Source organism: Drosophila guanche, unplaced genomic scaffold, assembly GCF_900245975.1.
Source record: "Drosophila guanche unplaced genomic scaffold, DGUA_6, whole genome shotgun sequence".
NCBI classification, from domain to species: domain Eukaryota; kingdom Metazoa; phylum Arthropoda; class Insecta; order Diptera; family Drosophilidae; genus Drosophila; species Drosophila guanche.
The window spans coordinates 3446060-3468670 of NW_022995751.1; the positions used below are offsets into that span (position 1 = coordinate 3446060).

At 42.5% G+C, this 22611-nt stretch overlaps 1 protein-coding gene across 2 annotated transcripts in view; it reads left to right on the top strand.

Moving 5' to 3' along the window:
• The window catches only part of LOC117587338, a 73596-nt gene that overhangs the window by 49453 nt on the left and 1532 nt on the right, over positions 1-22611 (top strand). For both annotated transcript variants that reach the window (XM_034277977.1, XM_034277976.1), the window contains exons 4-6: positions 14332-14434; positions 18533-18555; positions 22272-22603. In XM_034277977.1, coding sequence (XP_034133868.1) covers positions 14332-14434; positions 18533-18555; positions 22272-22603 — 458 coding nt within the window. The remainder of the gene's footprint in view (positions 1-14331; positions 14435-18532; positions 18556-22271; positions 22604-22611) is intronic.

Genomic DNA, 22611 nt, shown 5'->3' on the forward strand with positions numbered 1-22611 from the left:
AAAAAAATAAAAGAAAATATTTCCCTTCTTTAATAAACCCTCTTCTCTTTTTTTCCTCCATTAAACACTCTCACCCCACCCCACCCACCCCCCCCCCCCCCCCCCCCCCCCCTCACTCATACCCGAAGTCAAGTAATAATAAAACACAAAGTGAATGCCAAATGACCGCTTGGAGCCGTCACCATCCAACTATCCCAACCAACCATTCATCGTCCATCAGACACACAAACATGGAATCCACATGGTATGGAGTGGAAAGGGAAGTTCACTTTTTCGGGTTACGGGGGATGTGTGTGATATGGCATGGCATTTAGCCGTTTGCGAGTATTTGATTTCCAGGAATCGCTTTTCAGGGCAAATTGGAAGTCATTATAGTCGTAGTAGAATGAAAAAACGAACTGCGGGCCAAAAGCAGCGAACAGCAGAGAGCTCCAAAACGAAACCCCAGGTTCGGTTCAGGCCTGCCGATGGGTGCCCCTTGCGTTATTAGAGGCTAATTATAGAGCAGAGAGCGGAGCACCATAGAGTGTGGAGTTGTGAGTGGGGAGAGGGAGGGGTGGAGGAGGGCATAGTGCGGCATGCATCATATGGAATCCAGGAATGGAATGGAAATGACTTTATTCATGCCGACTCCTCTACACGTCCAGAGAGGAGGCGTCTGTTTGTCGCGCCAAATGTCTGCTGTGGATGTTTCCTGTTTCCCAGTGTGTGTTTGTGTGTGCTTGTGCTTGTTCTTGTGTTTGTGTGTGCCCCAAAACGACGTGTCAACTAATTTGCAACACTCGCCACTCCACTGGACAGGGAACTGGACTCCTCGCTTCCATGGAAGTACCTGCGGGCTGCCCCTTTTGGCAAAGGGATTAGCCGCTGCCAAGCCGCACTCTGTGAAAAAAGTTTTTGCACAAAAAAATTTGACTAATGTCTTAATTTTGTGAGGCTTAGCTTTGTTTTGCGGTTCGTTTCGGCTCTACAGATACCCTCGAATGGGGCAGGAAAAAGTCGTGCCTCCTGGAGACTGCAGCGAATTGCCATTCACTTCGCTTCATCACTGGGGCTTGGGGGAGCTCTACGGCTCTACGGCTCTGTGGCTCTGTGGCTCTGCGGCTCTACCTCTGATTCTGTCTGTGGCTCTAAATTGAGTTTTTGCATGTCGTGCCCATGTCTAGGCCTTGCTTTGTTTCGTTTTCTCGGCTCTCTGCCACACAATTGACAGCTGAATAAAATGTTATTATATTTACACCATAATTTGCATGGCAATTAATCAAATGGCATGCAAAATTCGACAACACAAAATGCCAGGCCGGCGCGGTAGAAAAAGAGCTTTCAAGCGACACATTTCTGGGAAATATAATTCCCCACGCTCCTCTCTGCCAATTCCCAACAGAATACAAAAAACGAAACAGAAACAAATACAAAAACAAAACTCACGGCAAATACCAGATTCGACCCCCGCCTAAATGTCTTTATTATAAATTGTTGTTTCGCTTGGAAGTTTGAGTCCAACAGAGTGCTCGTTAGGGGCTGGGCCATATAATATTGGATGATTGTATTAGGGTATTCGTACGGACTGTGCGCCAAGTAGAGACATATTTAAATGAATCACAGAGAGAGTTTGACTCAGCGTTATTTGACTTCATCATCCATTATTATTATTAAATCTCTCTAGAAATTAAATGAATTTTCTTAATTTATCTTCGATCTAAGATCGAAAGCTGAAAGATTTCTCTCGCAAAGTATCAATTCCCAAGAGGGGAGTTATTTCCTCCATTAAAGGCTCTCTTTTTGTCTCTTCATAGAACCATTTCAGTAATAGATTGAAATAATATTCCCCTCCTTTTTTTATGGGCCTTTGCCTATGTTAATCCCCAAAGCCCTCGTTTAGCCACTCGACACGTATCGGTCGCATATATTTTTTCTTTATGGCCGTGGGATTAAGTTAACCGCCTGATAATTTCAACAACATATTTTGTATAATTTATGCCACCACACCCGCACCCCTCACACCGCTCTTTAGCACCCTCCACATAGCCCATAGTAGCTGAATATAAAGGGTAACAATTTCTATATTCTGCAAATATTTACAACAATTTGTGGCACACACATAATGGCCGCAATAAAAATGAAAGGTCTCGAAGACCCAAAAAAAAGGACTTGTGTTTGACTTTTGTGCGGCTGTGAGGCTGTTGAATAAATGTTTTATTGCAACAACAAATACGAGTATATCCAGGGGAACAATCGAGGGAGAGAGGCAGCAGCAGATGTTTGAGGGGCACAGGGGCATGGGCTACTTCCTTCCGTTGTGCCGCTGCCTATTTTTATATATTTTTATTGTTGTGGCGGAATAAATTCAAATAAATTTATTTAAGTTGCTGACTTTTCGAGGCATAAAGCATTACAATCGAACTCCTCGCCTGCCACATTGTCCTGGCTACGGCATAAATACTTCCACATTGGTAGATGAAATAATTTATAGCCAGATTTATGCCATTTGAAAAGTTCTGTTTCTTATTCCAGCAGATGATGCTACTTCTCTCTAAAAAAAAAAAGTGGAAGTACTAAAGACTCTTTTTAAAGGACTTTAAGTTGCAGCTTAGCCAGAAAAATCTCTTTACATGAATGGAATTATTCAAAAATTCCATTCGAAATACAACTTCCCTCAGTTTTTCATCGGCGGTTTAGCAATCTTTTTATATTACGTCCAATCTTCATCTTCCTCCTAGACCATTTCCCACATTTTCCGCTTCGTTTATCATCGCCTTGGCTGACCATTGACTCATGGGGATTCCATCGGGGGCTCATGCCTCGTTAGCACCATAAAATACATGACTAATCTGAAGATTATGATTATGAAATTTATGCTAAAACCGCAAGCAATGTGATTCCGTTCTTTTTTTGTTTCGCATTCAGAAATATTCAAATCTGTGAGCGGAAATGAGTGGATGGATTCTTCGAGTGTTTTTTGTTCTATGTTTTTCTTCTGCTTTTCCTCTGCTGTTTTTCTGCTGCTTTTTGTGTGCTCTGTGACTCGTATAATTGTTGCAGCAGCAGCAAAACGCACTGTGGCCTGAAGCACATAAAAAGGCCAACAAAACACACAGCAATCCCTCCCCGCTCCATGTCCAAACCGACCGAAAGGGATGCACGGGAGAAGTGAGAAACTTATTTGCTATTTTCATGGAATTTACCATAATTTCTGCTTCGTTTCCAACGTTTTCTTTTCTGGCTTTTTATGTGGTAAAAATATAAACAAAAAGATCGACAGAAAAGTGCAACAGAATTATGATTATTCTCCCTCTCTATTTATCTCTTTGTTTGTGTGTGTTTTTGAGATATTTTCCATAATATTTTTAACTTTTGTTTACATTTGCTTGCATTTTTATTGTGCCAGCAGCGCATCATCCGTCCGTCGTTCCTCCTTCTCTTTGGATTCTCTGTGCTCTTTTTTTTAATCAATTAAGGCAAGGCGATCCCTGCCATAGGGGGATATGCATACATATATCTCTCCCTCTCTGTCTGGGAAGACCACACACAAAGACTCTTCAGAAGATGCGGGCCTGAAGGGAGGGAATAACTAATGGAATTGCTGAAATGCTGATTAAAATAGTTGGCACTCTTTTAATCACAATTTATGTTGTTTAATTTCGTTTCATTCGTTTACTAATTATTTTTTGAAACGATATCCGACTCCCAGTCTGTGTCTGCCTGCCTTTGGGGCTCTGCCTGGCCTGCCTGCCTGCCTGCCACACGATTGAAGATCAAAGAAGGAGGCAGCAAACGTCAGCAGCAGACAAACATTGTCTCTTCTTTTGTGGGGGTGAGACGCAGCGACTTCAAAGGAAATTTTAGACTCAGTTTTCATGCCTCAAAACATAAACAGCAGACAGCAGACACCACCATTCCCACATTTGTTAAAAATCAATTTTTTCGCCTCATTAGCAAATGGGAGGAAGGGAGGAGGAAAAAACTAAATGAAAAACTAATGAAATTTCGCATTGAGACGGCGACAAAATGCTGTCTTTTGGGGCGTGTCTGTGTGTGTGGGTGAACGAGTATTTTTAGTGTGGAAATCAAGTGAAAATTTCAAAATTTACTAATGAGACGAAATGCATATCCACAAGCGTGGATAATTATGGGCGTCAGCTAGTCCTAAATTTGTCCAGGAAAATGCTGTGCTGCTGTTGAGTCGCCTTTCGAGGTCAGTGCAATGGTGGAATGGAAATAAAATGAAGGAGAAATTTGGTTCTCTCTTTTGCAGCAATTTAATTAGCTTCCAACTTTAATGATTGGCTCATGCATTCATTCACTTATGTAGCGGGTCCCCTAAACTAGCCACTTAATGGCTCTTAATAGTACTCATCCAACTACCACACTCTGGCATTCGGACTGACATTCAAATGGAAAGTAAATTGAATTAAAATGTAGGTGATATCGTAGCTGCCCCCATTAAAGCCCCCATTCTCCTAGTGTATTTTCATTGAAATTATAAATTATAATAAAATGCAGTCCGGAGAAGGCCACTTCTCTGTAAGCATCGTGGCCTGTCTTAAAACTCCTGCCAACAGGTGGCAGGTGGCAGGTGGCAGGAGGTTGAGGGAGGCAACCTTCAGCCGATTTCTATTCATTAAGACGTCATTGTCGAGGGGCGAGCAGGAGAGCAGTGGGTTTATTTTTGTTCTGTCTGGTCAAAGATCATAAAAAACATTTTTATGAACTGAAAACGACAGCAATGACAGAGCCAACGACAGCGACAGCAATTCCGCTCCTGTGTCCTCACTCGTTGTTTACTCTTAACACCTAAATGTTTAACTAATTTCATTTAAAATATGTTTTTACGATTCCCCTGCCTGGTCAGCCCTACTTTGGACTGTATTTCATTTGCTAGGTTTTTTATTTGTTTTTTTTTCTTCTATTTTATGAGACATTGTTGCCTGTTTCTACTGTTTAAATTTTGATTAAGCAGATAAGACTCATGTGTGTAACTGTTGCCTCGATCGTGCCTTGATATCTCACTCTCGCATTCCCTCATTCTCCCTCTGTCCTTTGGTTACATTTTGCATTTGCATGGCCGCTGCATAGGCAGTGCATTTGGACTGGATGTCGAGACGAGATATGGATCAACGGTAAAACAGTAAAATGTCTGTCTCTGTTGTGTTTTTTCTCTCTCTCTCTCTCTCTCTCTTTCGCTCTACAAATTTTACGATTGCCTCTCTTGTTTGTTTAATTGTCTTTTACTATGGCATTTAGGCATTTGACTTTGACTTGACTTTCGGTTTACGCAGTTTTATTTATTTACGGAGTTTTATTATGGTGTGTGTGTCAACAGTTCTGTTTATTTTATTTATTTATGGGAAAGTAGATATGATACATGTAAGGAGGAACTCTACAGACAGTTGATTGTGTGACAAGAGGTGAGGGAAAAAGTTAGCTCTAGAAAAGTCTGATTCGGAAAAATAGTTTTTGATAGAGATAAAAACTCTTTAGTTCATAGCAAATATCATCAACAATATTCCCATCTTTCATTCCCATAAACCAAACGAAACGAAAACACCTCAAACCCAATCTCAAATCCATTGACCGAAAACTATTAAAAGAATTTCTAGAATAAATGTACGAATGGGTGTATCCATCAGATTAACCTAATGTCCCATATAAATAATCAACGAAGGGAAACAAACATTTTCCATTTGCTGCTTGGGGCCTAGAGTGGGCGTGTCCGTCCCCTTGAACAAGAATTTTATACATTTCCCAAATGGCAATCCAAAAATATTCCTCAATTCTAGGGCTCATAAATAAAACATTCAGATTTCTTTGGCTTTGAGCTTTTGGGTGCCTCATAAAAAATATCTTTTTCCAGACAATAAAAAAAAAACAGCTAGCTTTCTGCACCAATTAACGTGGCATCCAACAGATATATTCATCTGTGGATATTTTGTAGCTGATATTCAAATGTTGATTTGCGCTTCATTAAATCTACACAAATTCGAATCATAAGTCCCAAGTTTTCAGCCCATAAAGTTCGCGACATACAAATTAGGGCGAAGGCGATGGCGATGGCGATGGGAGTGGGCGTGGCACACACACAAAAGATTTATATACATTTGTGCGGCGCAGAAGAAGTTTTTCCATGGAAATGCGAAATGCGGCAAATCAACAAAAACTAATTAAAATTCAACTTTTCAGGCAAAAAGTTGTTGTTGTTCGCCTAAGCAATAAATATTGTAAAATATGTACTGTGACACGCCTCCATGCAGCCCTCCACCCATTCATCTCAGTCCCTCGGACCTTTTTTAGCCCCCTTATTACTGGGAGAAGGCTCACGCATTCCTATGGGTTGCCTTCCTCCCTTTTCCTGCGGTTTCCATTTGTCATTCGAATGCCAAAGTTTTTGTTTCTATCGAATGGTTCCATTCCATTTGAAAGTTGCAAAAGTGGGAAATCTTAAAGGAAAACTTAATGAAATTTTTGCTCAAGGAAAAATTCAATTAATCAGAGACCAACTTTTCAACAGAAACTTATGTAAAATCCCTGCTGGGGGGGGGAACAGCAAGAAACTCTAGAATTAACTTTGATTAATTGTGAATCACATTCGAATAGAGAAATCATTGAAATGAATACATCTTGCCACTGATTCCAAGCCCCTTGAGAAACTGAAATTCTTTTTAAGAAGCGACAACAGAAAAACACCTGAGAATTACAAAACAGGGGAGGGAGGAGACGGTGGAGACAGCGGCGACAACATTTATCATGTGGCACTAAAAAGAATGAAAAAAAACTCGAAAACTCGTAAACAGGAACTGAAACAGAAACTGTATTTACCTGCCGCGGCGGCATTAGATACACAGATACTCGAATATTACCTGTAGTTCCCCGACCCCTTACGCCCTCTAAAGTCCTTTTGCTTGCAACGAAACCGAAGTGAAGGTGAAATGTTGTTGTGTGATAAACCTAATGAGCAAAAGGGCAACATTTCGGGGAGCAAACGAACGAGCGAACGAACCCATAGATAAAGATCAAGAAAACGTAGCGACGGGGATCGGATCTGACCTGAAAAATCGTGTGCCATGTGGCATATACAAAACACAAAACACAAAACACTGTTGTCACCTTCTGCCAATGGGCCCCGCTGCCCGCGCCTTGATGCCTCATGACATTTAAATATTTCAATTTGTGGCAGAGAATAGGCCCTGAATAGAATGGCTAAAAGGTTTCTATCTGGTCTGGTCTGGTCTGGCTTTCCAAAGAAATTCCCAAAGTCCGAAATTCAATTAAGACGTTTTTCAAACATTAAATGAGCCGCGGACGCGCCGGAGATGCCACTCTGCTGTGGCATGAAATATCTTTGAAATATGCATAATTCCCACAGATATATTTACCAGAATGTTTAGTAGATAATTTGCTGGCATTGTTATGCATATTCCAAGAGTTGCAGCTGTTTTGTGGCCCCATAATTGAGACATTTGCCGCGGGATGTGGCATAGCATGGACGATTATTGGTATGGAAATCTCATCAGCATTCTGGCAAAGACTTTTGCATATTAAATGAGAATTAAAACCGCTGCGGCTGCTTCCTATTAAAAATGAAAACTATTATGGTGATTTGTGTTGTATTTATTTATTTTTTATTTATTTTGGTAAAGAATTCCCACTCTCTTCACGGCTTCTGCGATCGCTATCTTTTTCGGCTTATGTCTAATTTATGAGGTAACCCTAGTCATGACCAGGGTAGTCATCATCTATCACTTGTTTTCCCCCTCAGAAAATCGCCAAGCGTGTTACTCCACTAATTGTTTTCAGCAATTAATCAATGTTTCTATTGTGTGAGCACAAAACTTTATTTCTCTCGTGTCGCAAACAAATAAATAATAATTTCAGTTGACATTACATTAATTCTACGCACTGTCTAGTGATGGTATGGGAAGGGGACATTTAGTGGCAGTGGGAGACACATTCTCTTTCTGCTGTCTGTTTGGGCTATGCTTCGCCTCCAGTTGGTAAATTGAATTTTCTTGCTCTTTTGCATAATTGAATTTATTCTGCCGCCCGACACTCCCGACACTCAACAGATTTTGGCTCTTACTTTGCCAAGAAGTCAACGTCATTTAATGGCATTATGCCAATATGTATCTGCTGTATCTGCTGTATCTGCGATTGCTGGCAAACAGACAGCCACAACAGCAGCAGCAGCAAAGAATTTGTGGAGTAATTCAAAGTCGCAGGCAGCTAAAACTTGGCAACTCTCTGCACAAGTTGGCAGATTTTTTAAGTGAAAAAGTGTCCCAGAACGGAACATCCCCTCAGGGTACCCAACCCAAAGGAAAAGGAGCCGCGACTTAAAGCTAGAATTAAAGGAACAATTTTAAAGTTGCCAATTTCATTCTTGTGTTTTAGGGATACTTAACAGATCTCAACGATCATTGAAGCCATTCTTATGTCTTTGTTTTGGTGAAAGTTCTGCTCAATCCGTCGTCGATCCTTTGGTACCTTTAACCTCTGCTCAGACCCAATGGAAGCCCTGTGTCTGCTTATAAGGAAGTAGCAGCAGATGTGGGCCAAAAGTCAAACCATCAACAGTGGAATCCACACATATAACAAATATTCCATTACAAAACTTTCGTACAAATTTTCGCGAGGACAACATATGGCCATAAGAAAGCAAACAACAAAAAAAAAGTTAACAGGCGACCTCCCCAAAAACATACAGACAGACTGACAGAAAGAAAGAAAGAAAGCAGCCGAATGGGTTAAAAAAAATAAATAAAAAACGCACACAAATTAAATGACAAATTAAATAATGTCAGCAACGCGGCGGTTGCCAAAAGGTTAAAGCCATAAAAAAGAGGGCCAGTCCAGGCCACCGCGACAGATCGGTTGGACACTGCTTGGGTCGGGACTTGAAGCCAATATAATAAATTACATGCCGACAGTGGCGATAATCAAATGAACAACAACAGGAACAACAAAGTGCAACATGCGTCCGAAGTTCAGGTCTCTGAAAGTCGTTAACAAAAACGCACGGGGAAAAATGTGGGATACCCTTTTGAAGTCCGGTATCCATGCACTGCAAGACAGAGAATGAATCAGATTAAAGTATATTCCAATTAAAAATCATGAAGCAGCAATCCAAAGTGATTTTACAATCATTTTACATCAATTTAATCTTGATCGTAAGAGTAAATTGATCATACATCGATAATTTATATATCCAAGAGTATCTCAAGCTTCGTTCTTTCATTTTTTGTTTGCATTTTTTTCGTTTATTTTGTTTGGTCAACGGCTGCAAAATTGTCAGCGAAAATGAAATAAAAATTAAATTGAAGGCAAAGCCAAAGGCGCAGTCGCAGAGACAGCATCAGTGGAGGAGCAGGACCCCCAGCGGCGGCGCCACCAGATACAAGATACAGATACTGAAATGTTGGATTGTGGATTGGGGGGAATGCGCGCCAAAAGATGCGACATATGCCGAAAATTTTCAACAGAAGTTCAGTTTTCGAATGGAATTTCACTTGAAATTTCTCGAGGTTTTTGGCAAATTTTCAGGTTTGTTTCAGACCTCCACTTAACTGGAAGGGGGGGTGCAAGTGCAACGCTCTGTGGGGCATCAAAAGGGGCAAGGAGCGGGCGACTTCATCATTAGCGGGCGAAATGCGAATTGCTAACAAAAAAAAACAATTAAACGGAAAATTGAGTTGTCAAATGCGGAATGGCATTGGAGCAGCAGCAGCAGAGTGGGTTATCATGTAAATACTCTTACGGGTACATTTTGATTTGAATGTTGCATGTGGCAACACTCTTCAAACAGACACGACACACACAAGAGTGTCTCCTCTTCAGGCAGAAGCATTTGCTTTGGGGGCATTGTCTGGGGTCTGGTTTTTGGGCCATGGCTCCTGTGTCTCTCTCTCTCGCCTCTCTCGCCTCTCTGTCTCTGTTGTGCACCTTTTTGGTCTAATTAAGCGGCACAATTAAGTGCAAATGCGACTCTCGGGCGCTGTGTGTGTGTGTGTCTGCGTAATGTGCACCGTAATTACGCACTGCAGAGCTCTCTGCCTCTGCCTCTGCCTCTACCACTGGTGGTGCTGCTGCCTCTGGTTACATTTTTTATGGCCAACATTCGGCGTTGTCTAGCAGCAGCGCAGTTAGCAGGGGGGAGGTCGACGATTGCTACAACTGTTAATTTGTGGTCAATACCACACGTTATTCCACGTCGCTCTTGTTGGAAAATTACCGTCGCCGGGGGGCGGGGTTTTTTTTTGTTTTGTTACCTCTTTGGCAGGTGAGAGAAACCGAAACCTGCTACTGTTGCTGCCACCGAGCGACCATTGGCTGTCATTAGCCGTTTGTTTATTCCCAGTTTTCATTCAGTTAATGACTTAATTTCACCGCACAACCAGGGAGAGAAACAATTGTTGGATAATTTAGGAAAATGCATAGAGAATTTCGCCCAAAAAGGCGAGGCGAGGCGAGGGTGTTTTTCACTCAAATTTGATTGTCATAGAAACATAAAAGAGGAAAAAGAACCAAGGGAATTGTTGTTATTTCTCCATGTATTCTTTGTGGTTAAAGAAACAATCTATAAACCAACGCTTTCACTTCTCATAAACTTCTCTCTTTGGCTGCATTTTTTCCATTTTATTTGAAATTCAATTAAAAGTGCGCCTATCGGGCAACGTTAATGCTGCCCAAAACTGTCGCTAAATCATTTCTTAATTGCTCAATTTGGAAACAAACACACACACACACAAGTGCGATCGCTATTTAATTTAATTGTGTGGACTGTTAATTGAGTCGTACTTTGTGCAGTCGATGGCTTTTTATTTCGGCACGAAATGCGGCACAGCCCCCAAGCCACCCAGTGCCACGCCTCCATGCTCACTCCTCCATTCACAAAACCCAGCGATACGCGATATGCGATGTTAGATAATGTTACAGCCGCCTGTTTGTGTTTCTGTTTCAGTTTCTGTTTCGTTTGAGCGGAATTTTTCACGGGGCAGGCAATTAAAACAGGAAAAAAATGCAATGCAAAATGGGAAAACTTTGGGACAGTTTTTTTTGCATGCTGCTGGTGCAGCTGCAGTGCCAGGAGGCAGCCGCCTCCGAATGTGGGTTGTTGCCAGTTTTAATGATTTACAAACGTTGCTGTGTGTGCGGTGGCAGCGGGGGTTGCCAGAGGCTGCGGCACATTAGATGGCAGGTGGTGTTGCCACGAAATTTGCATATAGAAAACGAATGCATTATGCGATAATGTGCTGGAAATGATGTCGCATAGCTTTCGGCATTTGAGATACAAAGATTACAAGCCTGTTAACCCAACAGATACGTGGCATACCCCATCGATGGAGTGGGGGTTGGGGGCATCATCAATCATCGCTCTGCCATGCAGATCGATTATTACAATTGCTGACAGACAGAGAGCCAGCGGAACACAGAGCAGCCACGGAGAGCATCCATCTGCGGTCTGCCGGCCCCCTCATTTGTATCTGATGGATGTATCTTTCGGCAGCCGGAACAGCAGGAGGTGCTGCAACATGCTGCAGTTCCATGGAAAACAGCTGCACAACTGAAGAATAGTTCTGCTCCGCGTCAAGTCCTAAAAGTTCCAGGAAAAACCTACAAAAAAAACCCAAACCCCAAGCGCTGTGCCAAACACAGCAAAAAGAAAAATAAAGACCAAAAAACAAAAAGCTGTGGCAGCTACAACTTTGGTACGACTTCAAGTCCATTGTCCAGTGTTGCGCTGCGTGGCACGTTGCACGAAAATTATTTTAATGAGTTGCCAATTAGGGCCGTAAGACGTAAGCCGTATGCCGAATGCCGAATGCCGTGTAAGCCCGCTTCAAATAGATCAGTCAATGGTGGAGTTTGCTAATAAATACCTGAATGAGTGCATTGCAGTGCCCCCTCGGATTGCGTAGAGCAGCGCTGGCCTGGAAGCGCGCACACCTGTTGCATAAATACTTGAAGAGTCGCCGCCGCCGAATGAAGGCAGCCAGCAGCCGCCCCAAACGAGTGGAGTGGAGTGGAGCGCAGGAAACCCACAGATGTGATGTGATGTGTGTCCTGTCCCCCTTCTGATGCTGTTTTCGATTTATATTTACGAGTCTTTTAGGGAATTACATTCACAGATGCACAAGACACTGACAGCATCCGACAGGACAGAAACCTAAGGGAAATTCTCTCTGGCTGGAATGCAGATGTTGCATGCAACAGAACAGGGCCATAACTTGACACAGCAGAAGGCCTCTAAGAATTTCGGCTGTAATGGCAATCTTTACTTTGTTTTAGGTTTTAACTTTTTTCATAATTAATTGGCACCAACAAAAGCTGCCTGCTATGCAAATCAGATCACAGAAACAAAAGAGAGAACAGAACCCTTGTGGCTCTACTAACACTCTTTTTGATTGCTCTTCGCTTTGCTTTGTTTCTCTCTTCATGTCGGGGAATCTCTCTTTGGGGTCTTGTCCCTTGTTTTCCCTCTTGTTGCTTCAATTAACAACTGGAGTTTGCTCCCGATCCCGCTCTCCCTCGTTATTTCTCATTTCATCTTGACGGGTGTTGTTTTTTTTCCTCTGTTTTTTTGTTTAACACTTTGTGAGGCGCCGCTTATTAACGCGTTTCCTGCTGGCCACGCCCACATCCTCAATTCAAGCGAAAATTGCTTTTCACTCGCTCCCATATTCTGGAGTGCTCAGGGTGGGGAATGGTGGGGGGGTTATTAATTACACAGTTTCCAAAGACTTGACGCAGTTTCCAGTTTTCGTCGGGAGTTTGCCTCGTGGCTGGGTGCGTTTTTTTGGCCAATTGAATAATTACTCCAAAAACAATGGAGCGGGTGGGGGGACAAAAGCATCGAAACACCGAAAGACGCTAAAGAAGAAGCTGGAAGAAGTGAAAGGAGCGAGTGATAGGGATTGAGATAGGGTGGGTTAAAACATAATGGCGTTTGCTTTCATTATAGCACCGACAGCAGCAGCAACAGCAGCAGCCGAGCAGCAGCAGCATAAATATTTAAGCAACTGACAATGAGATAACAAACGTTGAAGGGTCGGTGGGCTGGGGTGGCAGCGCAAATGAGGTCAAAGGAGGAGTAGAATGGCCACGGAGTTGGCCAAGTCCATTCATCAGTTTGTAGCGCGGGCTAAATTAAATTCATTTTGCCAGATGGCATTGTGATGCTATTCGAGAGCTTCCTTCTCTTAGGCACATTTCAAGATAACTTTCATAGAAATATGTTTGAAAATGCCAAAACACGAATAGCTAAAAATAAAACTAGAAAGGGCATCAAACCTTCGTATATGTGTCTTCATATTCCACGTCTATTCCTTCTGAAATGACGCCTCTTTCGGCTTCCATTAAAAGGATATAAAGCATAGCTGAAGGAAAAGGCGTGGAAAGGCCAAAGGGTGACTGAAATATTTATATGCGTGTTGATTTCTGTTTGCTGAATTTAACCTTTAGCTGCCCGCCCGCTCGGACTCAACGAGAGGAGATCCCCACTTGTAGATAACGGTCTTCTCTCTCTCTCTCTCTCTCTGTCTCTCTTAGCGAAAAAAAGGGTTGAGTCCGCCATGCCAGAGGGCCGCAGCGTGCCGCATGTGAAAGACCTTGTAACGCCGCCACCTCTGGCCCCCATAGTCAAAGTCCTAAAACCCTCTGCTGCTCCCGTTGCGCTTGCCTCATTTAACTGCCGCCATAAATATTCGAAATCACCAGCAACGGGGGCAGCAACGTCGACGCAGACAGCGACAGAGGCAGAGGCAGCAGCAGCAGTAGCAGCTAGAGTCAACGTCAGCCGCAAGTTGTTAAGATAATAAAGTTTGTAATTAATTTTGCATCGTTAAATGTTCCAGCAGGCACCATATACTCGCAGATACACACAAACACGTACTTGCCGTTGCAAGTGTAGGCATAACTGACGAGTAGAGCCAAACCGATCCGCTTTCCAGCTTGAATTTGAAGTCTCAAAATCCACAGCCATGGATCCAAAGTTTTATGGGTACTATATGAAATGGCGTAATTGACTTTACTCACGAATTTCGAAGAGTTGCCCCCGGACTTTCGTCTCTCTGTTCTTTGTTTATTCTCAATATTTCCACAACTCCACAAACAGAAACACCAACACCTACATACGGGCATAGACTCCTATTCATATTCATAACTTTTTATGAATTCATCTTCTTTATCGCCATCGCACCATAAAATAATGCATAATAATAAAAAAATTACATCCCCTGTTGAAGCCCCCCATCCGATCATCCAGTTTTTTTACTACACAAACAACCTACTTACGGATGGATGCCAGATACTTATACATTTTATGCTCTTTATTTGCAGATAAAGCTGGCGAACTTGGATGGGCATTCACCCTAATCATAGTTTCAATCATATCGGCTCTTATAGGTGCTATTGTAATGGTCATAGTTCTAAGATGTAGAAGGTAAGTGCAATCACAACAACCTCAAAAAGCATCTATTATTCTGTGCAGTAAGAAGTGTAATAAAAATTGGAAAACTACATGTAATGGATTCAAAAATTCCCATAAAAACATGTTCTCAAAAGAGAATATTAAAGATATATTTAAGTAATCGTGTCACGCGTCATACAGTCGCGCCCATCGGTATATTATAGACTTGGGAGATATTTGTTCAATGATATTTGTTCTTAAGAAATTCCTACTAAACTCTACTTCAAAAGAAATGCTTTTCGCATAGCAATATTCATAATCATCCAGCCATCGTAGGCTTTCTAAATGAATTTCTTCAAACATTATCAAGTGTTGCGATAATATATTTGACTCTTCGTACCCCCGCAACAAAAAACGCCATTAATAAACGTCTCAAAATTAATTGGCCAACAAAAACAAATAGCAAAACAGCCGAAAAGTTATGAATAAATGAACATATTTTGGCATTTAGCTAGAAAAATGCCACAATTAGTCACGATAACGTACCCATATGATGGAGAAAAATAGCAATAACCAAGCAATAATCCATAAAAAAAAGACACACACATATGTATGTGTATGTGTGTATGACTCCTCCGGAGGGACATTCAACTCTTAACCCCTTTGACGACCCCAACGATCCGTCATGCTCAGAGGGAAGGCGACAGACAGCAGCGGCGACATTTACAAGAGCCAGACAAATTGAAAAAAAAAAAAACAACAAAATATCTACATATTCTCGTAAGAGTCTCCCCGCGCGAATATAGTATCTGAGCTGTGGGATCTGTGTAACTATAGAGATTTACAATGCATTGCCCACACAGGCAACACCATGAGAGACCAAACCATACCATACCACACCACACCATACCAGCAATTCAATTAAACGCCCACCAAAAAATAAGTAAATATAAAACCTCTTAAGTGAGTCAAAGAACAGCGCGAGGCGGCGTCCGTGGCGGCGGTCGCAAAATAATCGAAGCCCCGCAAAACAAAGGAACATGAAATTGCTTTATTACTTAATTGCTCTTTAAAATAAACACAAGCCGAATCAACAGCATTTGTGCCACAGGCGTACCTATAAAATGGAGATACTCTGTATATGGGGAAATCATACTATATGCTCGTACAGCTGGCGAGTCTATCAAAAGGCCACATAGAGAGTGGGTCACATACTTACTCGAATCGAATCAAATCGAGACACAAGTACCACAGGTACAGGTCCATTCCAATGGGTATTTGATCTGTCGATGGATTGGCATGGCTGGTACCAGCGAACGGGTGCGAGGGCGGCTACAGAACAACTCACGCGAGTGCCAAATTAACAGAAATTTGTTGTGTTTTTTTCTGTGCGGTTTCTCCATCGATTGGCAGTTGCGCAGGCGCCGCGCTTGTTGCCACTGCCACTGTTACTGCCTTTGGCTCCCAATTTGAAGTGGAAACGCTGGCCACATGTCGCGTCCAATTAAATTGTCATGTCGTCTTATTTGGCGGCATGTTTGCATAAAATTAATTTCTGCAAATTATTTGCCCAAGCCCAAACAAAACAAACAAACAAATTTGATCTGCGAATCGACTGAAGGAATTGAATGGTTTGTTGTTGGTAGAGGTTAGAGGGGGGGGAAATCTTTCATTATTTTATGGAAAATGTTTGGTTGTATTGAAAAAATTAGTTTTATGCAAATTTGGAGAGTTTTCTGCTCCTTCCCCTGAGAGCTTAATGATGGGAAAATACAGAGAAAATACTGAGAAAGGAACTAAAATAAAAGGAGAAAGAGGACATAAAGCTTTAACCTTGCATGTAGATCAAGTCAAATGTAATGTGAAATGTTCTACACATTTCCAGCTCCATCTCCCTCTAGATTATGCCCTTAAATGTCGCAGAATTAATTCTCTCTTGTGTATTCCATGTAGAGTTGTCTCAATCAATGGCAGTTGGTCTGCCATTCTCACGGGTTTTTGGACCAAATTTGATTTTGCATTAATCACCAATAGGCCCCCCCCCGTACCCAGACTCAATGGATTGTCACGCTGTTTACCTTGCCGTCAGCCTTAGTCACTCATTTTGGTCTGTGGGGTGTTGTGGCGCTGGTGTGGGGGGAGGTACTGGTTTTTCGCAACTACTTTTAGTCAAATCTGAACAACCTCTGGCTCTGGCGGTATATCTATGTCTGTCTGTCTGTGGCGGTCTTGTGTGGAGCATGTCACGTCGTGGTTGGACGTGTTGGCTGCCAAATTAGCAGCAATTACATGTAATATCGGTTACACTTATTTGCATATTGATGCAATTCTCGATCTGCCTTCCCTCCCTCCCCTCCCCGTCTAATGGTGGTGCTATAAATTTTGCTTGGCACATGTCCCCCCAGTTTGGTTTTGTCGCTGAATCGAATTCAAAGTCTCTGATTTGTTGTGCTTTGTGGGCCACCTTATTGAGCTTAAGTCCTAAGTGGCACCTGCCATTCGAATTTTGTCCGCTTGTTTCCATGCATGTGTGTGTGTGTGCTTTCTTGATTTTTATTTTATTTTATTTTTTGACAATGTTTGCCCAATGTCTAGACATGGTAATGTCTTTCCAATGCTCTCAGAGCGCGCCAGGCTTGTCGGAAAGATCTCAAAGCGCTACTGGAATTGAATTTTGTAATTGGCAATTGAAATATTGAAGCGGTTTTTTTTTTTTGGAAAGGAGTTTGGCGATAAAGTGTAAGTGAAATGTGTGAGAAAAGTTCAGATCTTTTATCAGAGACCTATTAGCCTGTCGCTCTCTTCCTTTCGCTGGTGCCGCAACAAAATCGTTTTAAATGCGTTCGATAAGTTTACTTTTCAGGTTTATAGTTCATTTGACATAAAGTACAGTTATTTTAGGCTTTCCCTTCAATCATTGATCTCCCCTTCAAAGTTCTCTCGCCCTTCTCTTTTAGTTTATTTTTTTCTTTATCGATTTGATTTCAATAAACATTTAAATCAAGGTCCTCCTCCTCCCAAAAGCCCACTTATTTGTTGTGCTTTTCATAGTTGCTAGACCCAAAAGTCAAGTTTAGAGACCGCTTAATGCATTTAAGACACAAAAAGGCGTGTTCAATTAGCATGCAACAAAAAAAATTTAGAAACCCGATCAAACGCTTTGGAAAAAAAAGGAAAAATGCAAACTACAAGCGAAAAAACAAGCGCAGAAAATTGAACACAACGCAAGGCAAAAGGAAAATCAGTGGAAACAGAGGGGGTAGAAAAAAAAAGCAAAGTTGGGGGAAAATTAGCGCAGAGCCAAGGCCCCCTGAACGGAACGAAACGGAACGGTATGGTCGGAGTGGAGTCTTGCCGCTTGTTCAATTTAATTGAATTGAGGAGAACAAAAAGGCTAAAAAGAAACGGAAAAATCGAACTGCAAGTCGCGACTCGCGTTGCGGTTTAACATTATAATCGATCAAGGCAAAGCGAGGGGAAAATTGTGGATCGCCACAGCCGCATGAGGCATGCCGCACTGCACTCAATCAAATTGGACCGATCGGACGGACACTCGGTTAATTGATACGCACAGATCGGTGTATATGTCTCAATACAGACATCGAGAGAGAGAGAGACTTATAGAGAGGGAGAGAGGTACGAGTAAATGTACGTGAATGGGCATTGGAGGTATCAGGTTCGCATGCTGACCCAGAAAAACAGAGTGCAAACACTTGATGCAAGAAAAACAAAACTGTTCCAGAAAACTCTAGAAAGAGTTGCCTCCCTCACACCTGCCACAAATCACTCAGCAGTGGGCTTGGGTCTTCCTCTTGGCCATGATTTTGTTTGGCTTGGAACGCATCGTATTGTAGTCCAAACGAATGCTAATGCATTTGTGTTGTTCAAAGATCCAAAGATACTCAGATAGTTTGTGTCTGCTGCCACGTCACACACGCAACTTGAGCGTGCCGCAAGTTTGTGTCTTGAGTCGTTCGTTTTGTGGTGCAACAAATTTGACATTTAAGTTTATTTTTGAACTAATTTATGCACCACTGGCACTGCCACTGGCACTCTATTAAATATTGTATGTTTTTATTAATTGTTACAACAATTTTACACATTTTTTCCTCCATTCTTATCTCGTTACAGAATTAAATCAGCGAATGCCAATGGTAAGTGAATGAAATATTACACATTTTTAAATGATAATTGCAGCGCAGAGTCTAAAGATTTAAATGCCAAAGGGAGGGAGTCTGCAGTGAGGGAATAAAATAGTCATAAAATAAGTTTCTTCCACCAATTAATGTTGTTCTTCAACCACCGAACTTCACCATCTTTTTCTTTAGTGAATGATTTCCGCTGTCATCGAACTTATTGCCCTTTCATGATGTATCTTTTTTTTTTTTGCTGCTGCTTCTTGCTGGCTGCCCTATCGTGACTTCCCTGATGATCATCACTCTCTTGGCCTTTTTGCCATGCCTGATTAATTAGCAGCCAAGCATCGAGGGGAAGGGTGTCTGTTGTTTTTTTCTCTGCCTTTTCCCGACTTTTTTTCAGCCTTTTCATTCCCATTTTTAATTGCATAATTCTGCCGTTGCATGCAATTCAAGGAAATCTTTCGTTCTGTTCCCTCAGACAAGTGGCAAAAACATTTTAATTTGTTGAAGAAAATGAAGACAAATTTTTGACGACAATGCATGAACTTCACGTTCGTGCCACAAATCTAAGATGATGATGCGGCTGCTGCTGCTGCTGTCTCCTCCTGCGGCAGCTGAAATTGAAACCAAGAAAAAGAAAAGAAAATTTGTAGACAAATTAAGGCAAAACCCAAAACAATTGTCATGGTCGTCAAACACGTTTGAAAATCGTGCAGGAAAAACTTTTTTTTGCATTCTTTTTTTGATTTAGTTGCTCGAGTCGCGCTGGATTTTGTAGCTGTAGCTGTAGCTGTGGCTGTGGCTGTGTCTGTAGCTCTCAGCAGTAGTCGAATTATTGACAAACGATTCCTGGACCCAACCCCAAAGGCCACAAGAGACCTCTCTTTCTCCCATTCCACCTCCTCTGACTCTCTCTTTTTTGTGCAGTTCTCTGTGGAGGCTTTTGGCGCCAATTTCACTGTCGCATTCGTCTCTCTGTTTTGTTTTGGATTTCTTTTATTTCATTTTGTTTTGGGCAGGACTGACAATCGACATGCAGGACAAATTGTTGACGGCATTTAATGTCACAGCAGCCAATTAGTTGTCCCCCCTCGAATGAAGGGGAGTTTTTGTGTGGATTTCATTTTGGCAAAAGTGGCATTTCGTTTTCGGTGGTACGCACGGGTTGCATGTGGCTGACAAGCAACTGAAAACAAAAGCCAGAGAGACAACAAACAATCGCCACAAATCGTTAAACTGTCAGCAGGCTTTTAAAGCGCGTGATTATGTCCCCGAAGTTGAATGTCGGCGGAGTTGAGAGACAAGCGCCAAGCGCCACAACAGTTGCCACAGATCTCAGTTGCTTATTTTATTTTATTTAATTTTATTTTATTTTTTGCTGTGGAGAAAACTCTTTAAAATGTTCATTCAACTGTGGCACACTTTTTTGTACCAAAGAAAAACCTTTTGGTAAAGCCATAAAAACCCTCCTACTAATTACCATATTTGAGCAGCAATCTTCTCTCAGACAATCGAGACAACAACGTCTGTCTGTCTGTCTGTCTGTCTGTCTGTCTGTGTTGCCCCATTGGAAATTCCTTGTAATTGCAATTATCTTTTGAACAGCAGCCAATGTGTTGTCGGTGACGGTGTCGGCGTCAGTGTCGGTGTCGTATGCGTAACATTGATTTTAATTATGCATTCAAAAAAGTATTCACGGTAATCGGAAAAAACGGAATGCCATGTGACATTTGGTGGCCATTAAACGAGCATGACACCACACCGGCTGCTGTACAGCGATTGGCATTATCTCTGGCCAAAATATCCAACTATTAAGACTTCATTACACATGTCATATTTGCCATTTGAAACCCCCAAATGAAAGACCAATGGAAACCCAAAGCACACAAATTGAATTCCAAACACACAAAAATGCTCGTTAATATTTGTTGTTTCCTTTTTATTTGGAAATTCCTCTTTGTTTTTTTCTTCTCTGCTATTTTTTCTCTGACTGTGAAATATTTTGTTAACAACAATTTGCCGTTTGCTGGTTTTTGGCGGCTGGTGCCGCTGCCGCTGCTGCTGTTGCTGCTGCTGTTGCCCCGCGATAAGCAGCCACAGATAAGACACAAGCGGTAGCTGTGCCACAGAACAGCAGCAGCCGGGTGGCACAGTGCTACCAAAGTGGAGATATCTTTTACATACGGTAGATATTTTATTTGGACAATTTATAGGATATTTTAGGTTCATAATTCCTTTTCTTAAAAGGAACAGATGAGCGCTGCTGCCAGAAAAAAATAAACCAAAACTTTCAGCAAGAATATTTGTTTATAATTTGGTTTGGTTTCTTCCACCATTTTTTTACCACTGTGCCACATCATTGGGAAACCCAAAAGTAGATAAAAAAGAAACCATAAGTGCAATGCAGTTACCTCTAAAGCATAGCTCTCGACTCGACTCCAGTGGCCATGCAGCCAGTAGCTGCGGCAACATCGTTAACACAGTGCAAAAACAGCCATTAAATCGGAGTTCCACTTGGAGTTGGGAGTCACGGGGATCGGGTGATTGGTCTAGAGAGAGAGAGAGAGAGAGAGAGAGTGAGAGAGCTAGGGGGAGCTCGGGCAGCGTGTGTGCTGTTTTGTGGCATTGGTGACATGCACAAAATGCATGTATATGAGCACCTACATACGATAACTTTTGCGGTTTGGGGGTAATAATCGCCACAGCTAAAGCCACCGAGCCCGAGACAGAGCCTGAGCCCGAGCTGGACATTCGCTTAGCGGAGTACGTAAATCATAAGCATAAAACAGCGACTTCGGCAGCGACTTCGACTGTTACTGGTGCCTCTCTGCCTGCATTATGCATGTACATAACTTGGGACGACCGTCCGCAGGTCTGTCCAGCTGTTCATTCTGTCGCTGCTGGCGTTGCGTTTGCACCAAGCTAATTAGTTGAATTGTCCCAAGTGGCTCTTTCGAGTGGCTCCATCTTTTACCCCAGAGTTAAAGAGAGTGAAAGGCGAGTTAAAAATATAGGAATAATATAAAATATTTATATATCGATTGTGCACAAACTGCTAAGCAAATGAGGAAACCCGAAGCGCATGGCGGATGTTGAGAACTGGGCTCAACCACAGAGACAGAGAGAGCATTTTATGGCTACCAATTATGTGAGAGTTGTCTATAAATTATGAGTTTAATGAGTGGCAAACCATGTACACATATTTTGATTGCTTTTCTATGGCCATCCACTGAGTCACATTTCTTTTGGACAGCGAGGGACAGCAGTAGCAGGAGCTCCATTCAACTCCCAGGCCTTAAGATCACATGTGTTGATATCAGTAGCAGCAGCAGCAGCAGCAGCAGCAGCAGCAGCAGTAGGAAAGGAGAAACATTTGGCATTTTCTGGTGGCCAACTGGTGGTGCAACTGCAACTGCAACTGCAACATTTTGCCACCTCGATTCCGATTCCGATGCCGATGCCGATGCCGATTCCCAATGCCAGTTGACAGGCATTTAATTTACGCTTTGTTTGTTTGTCTATCTGTTTGTTTGCTGTCTTTTGTTTGCGTTTTTGTTGTGGTTGTTGTTGTGGTTGTTGTTGTTTCCTCCACGGCAGTGTGTGGTGAATGTTTGATTTATCGCCCGATTATAAACCCAAAATGTCATAGATTTTTCTACTGCGGCTGCGTTTTGGATTCCACAGCATCGACTCATTGCACTCATTCCTTCCCCCTCACATCGTTTCCACAGGTGGTCGCCCGCAGCCCTGGTGGTGTCGCAACAATCGGAGTGGCGGCCAGAATCGATCGCCCATCTCCATCAAGCACTCGGCGGACAGCATCCGGCGGCCCACAAGCAACTCTGGTGTCTGGACCTGGCTCGGCGGCAGTCGACGCTCCTCCGCCGGTCCCGACCAGATCGGACCACCATCCACATCCCCAGCGGAGAATCACTATACCCACATGGACGATGCCTACAGTCCGGTGGGTGTCAGCGAGGCCCTCTATGCCGAGCTCGACCGGGAGTCGGTGCGTTCCGCCAATCCCTCGTATCAGAATACCGCCTACAGTCAGTGTGGTGAGGTGAGTGT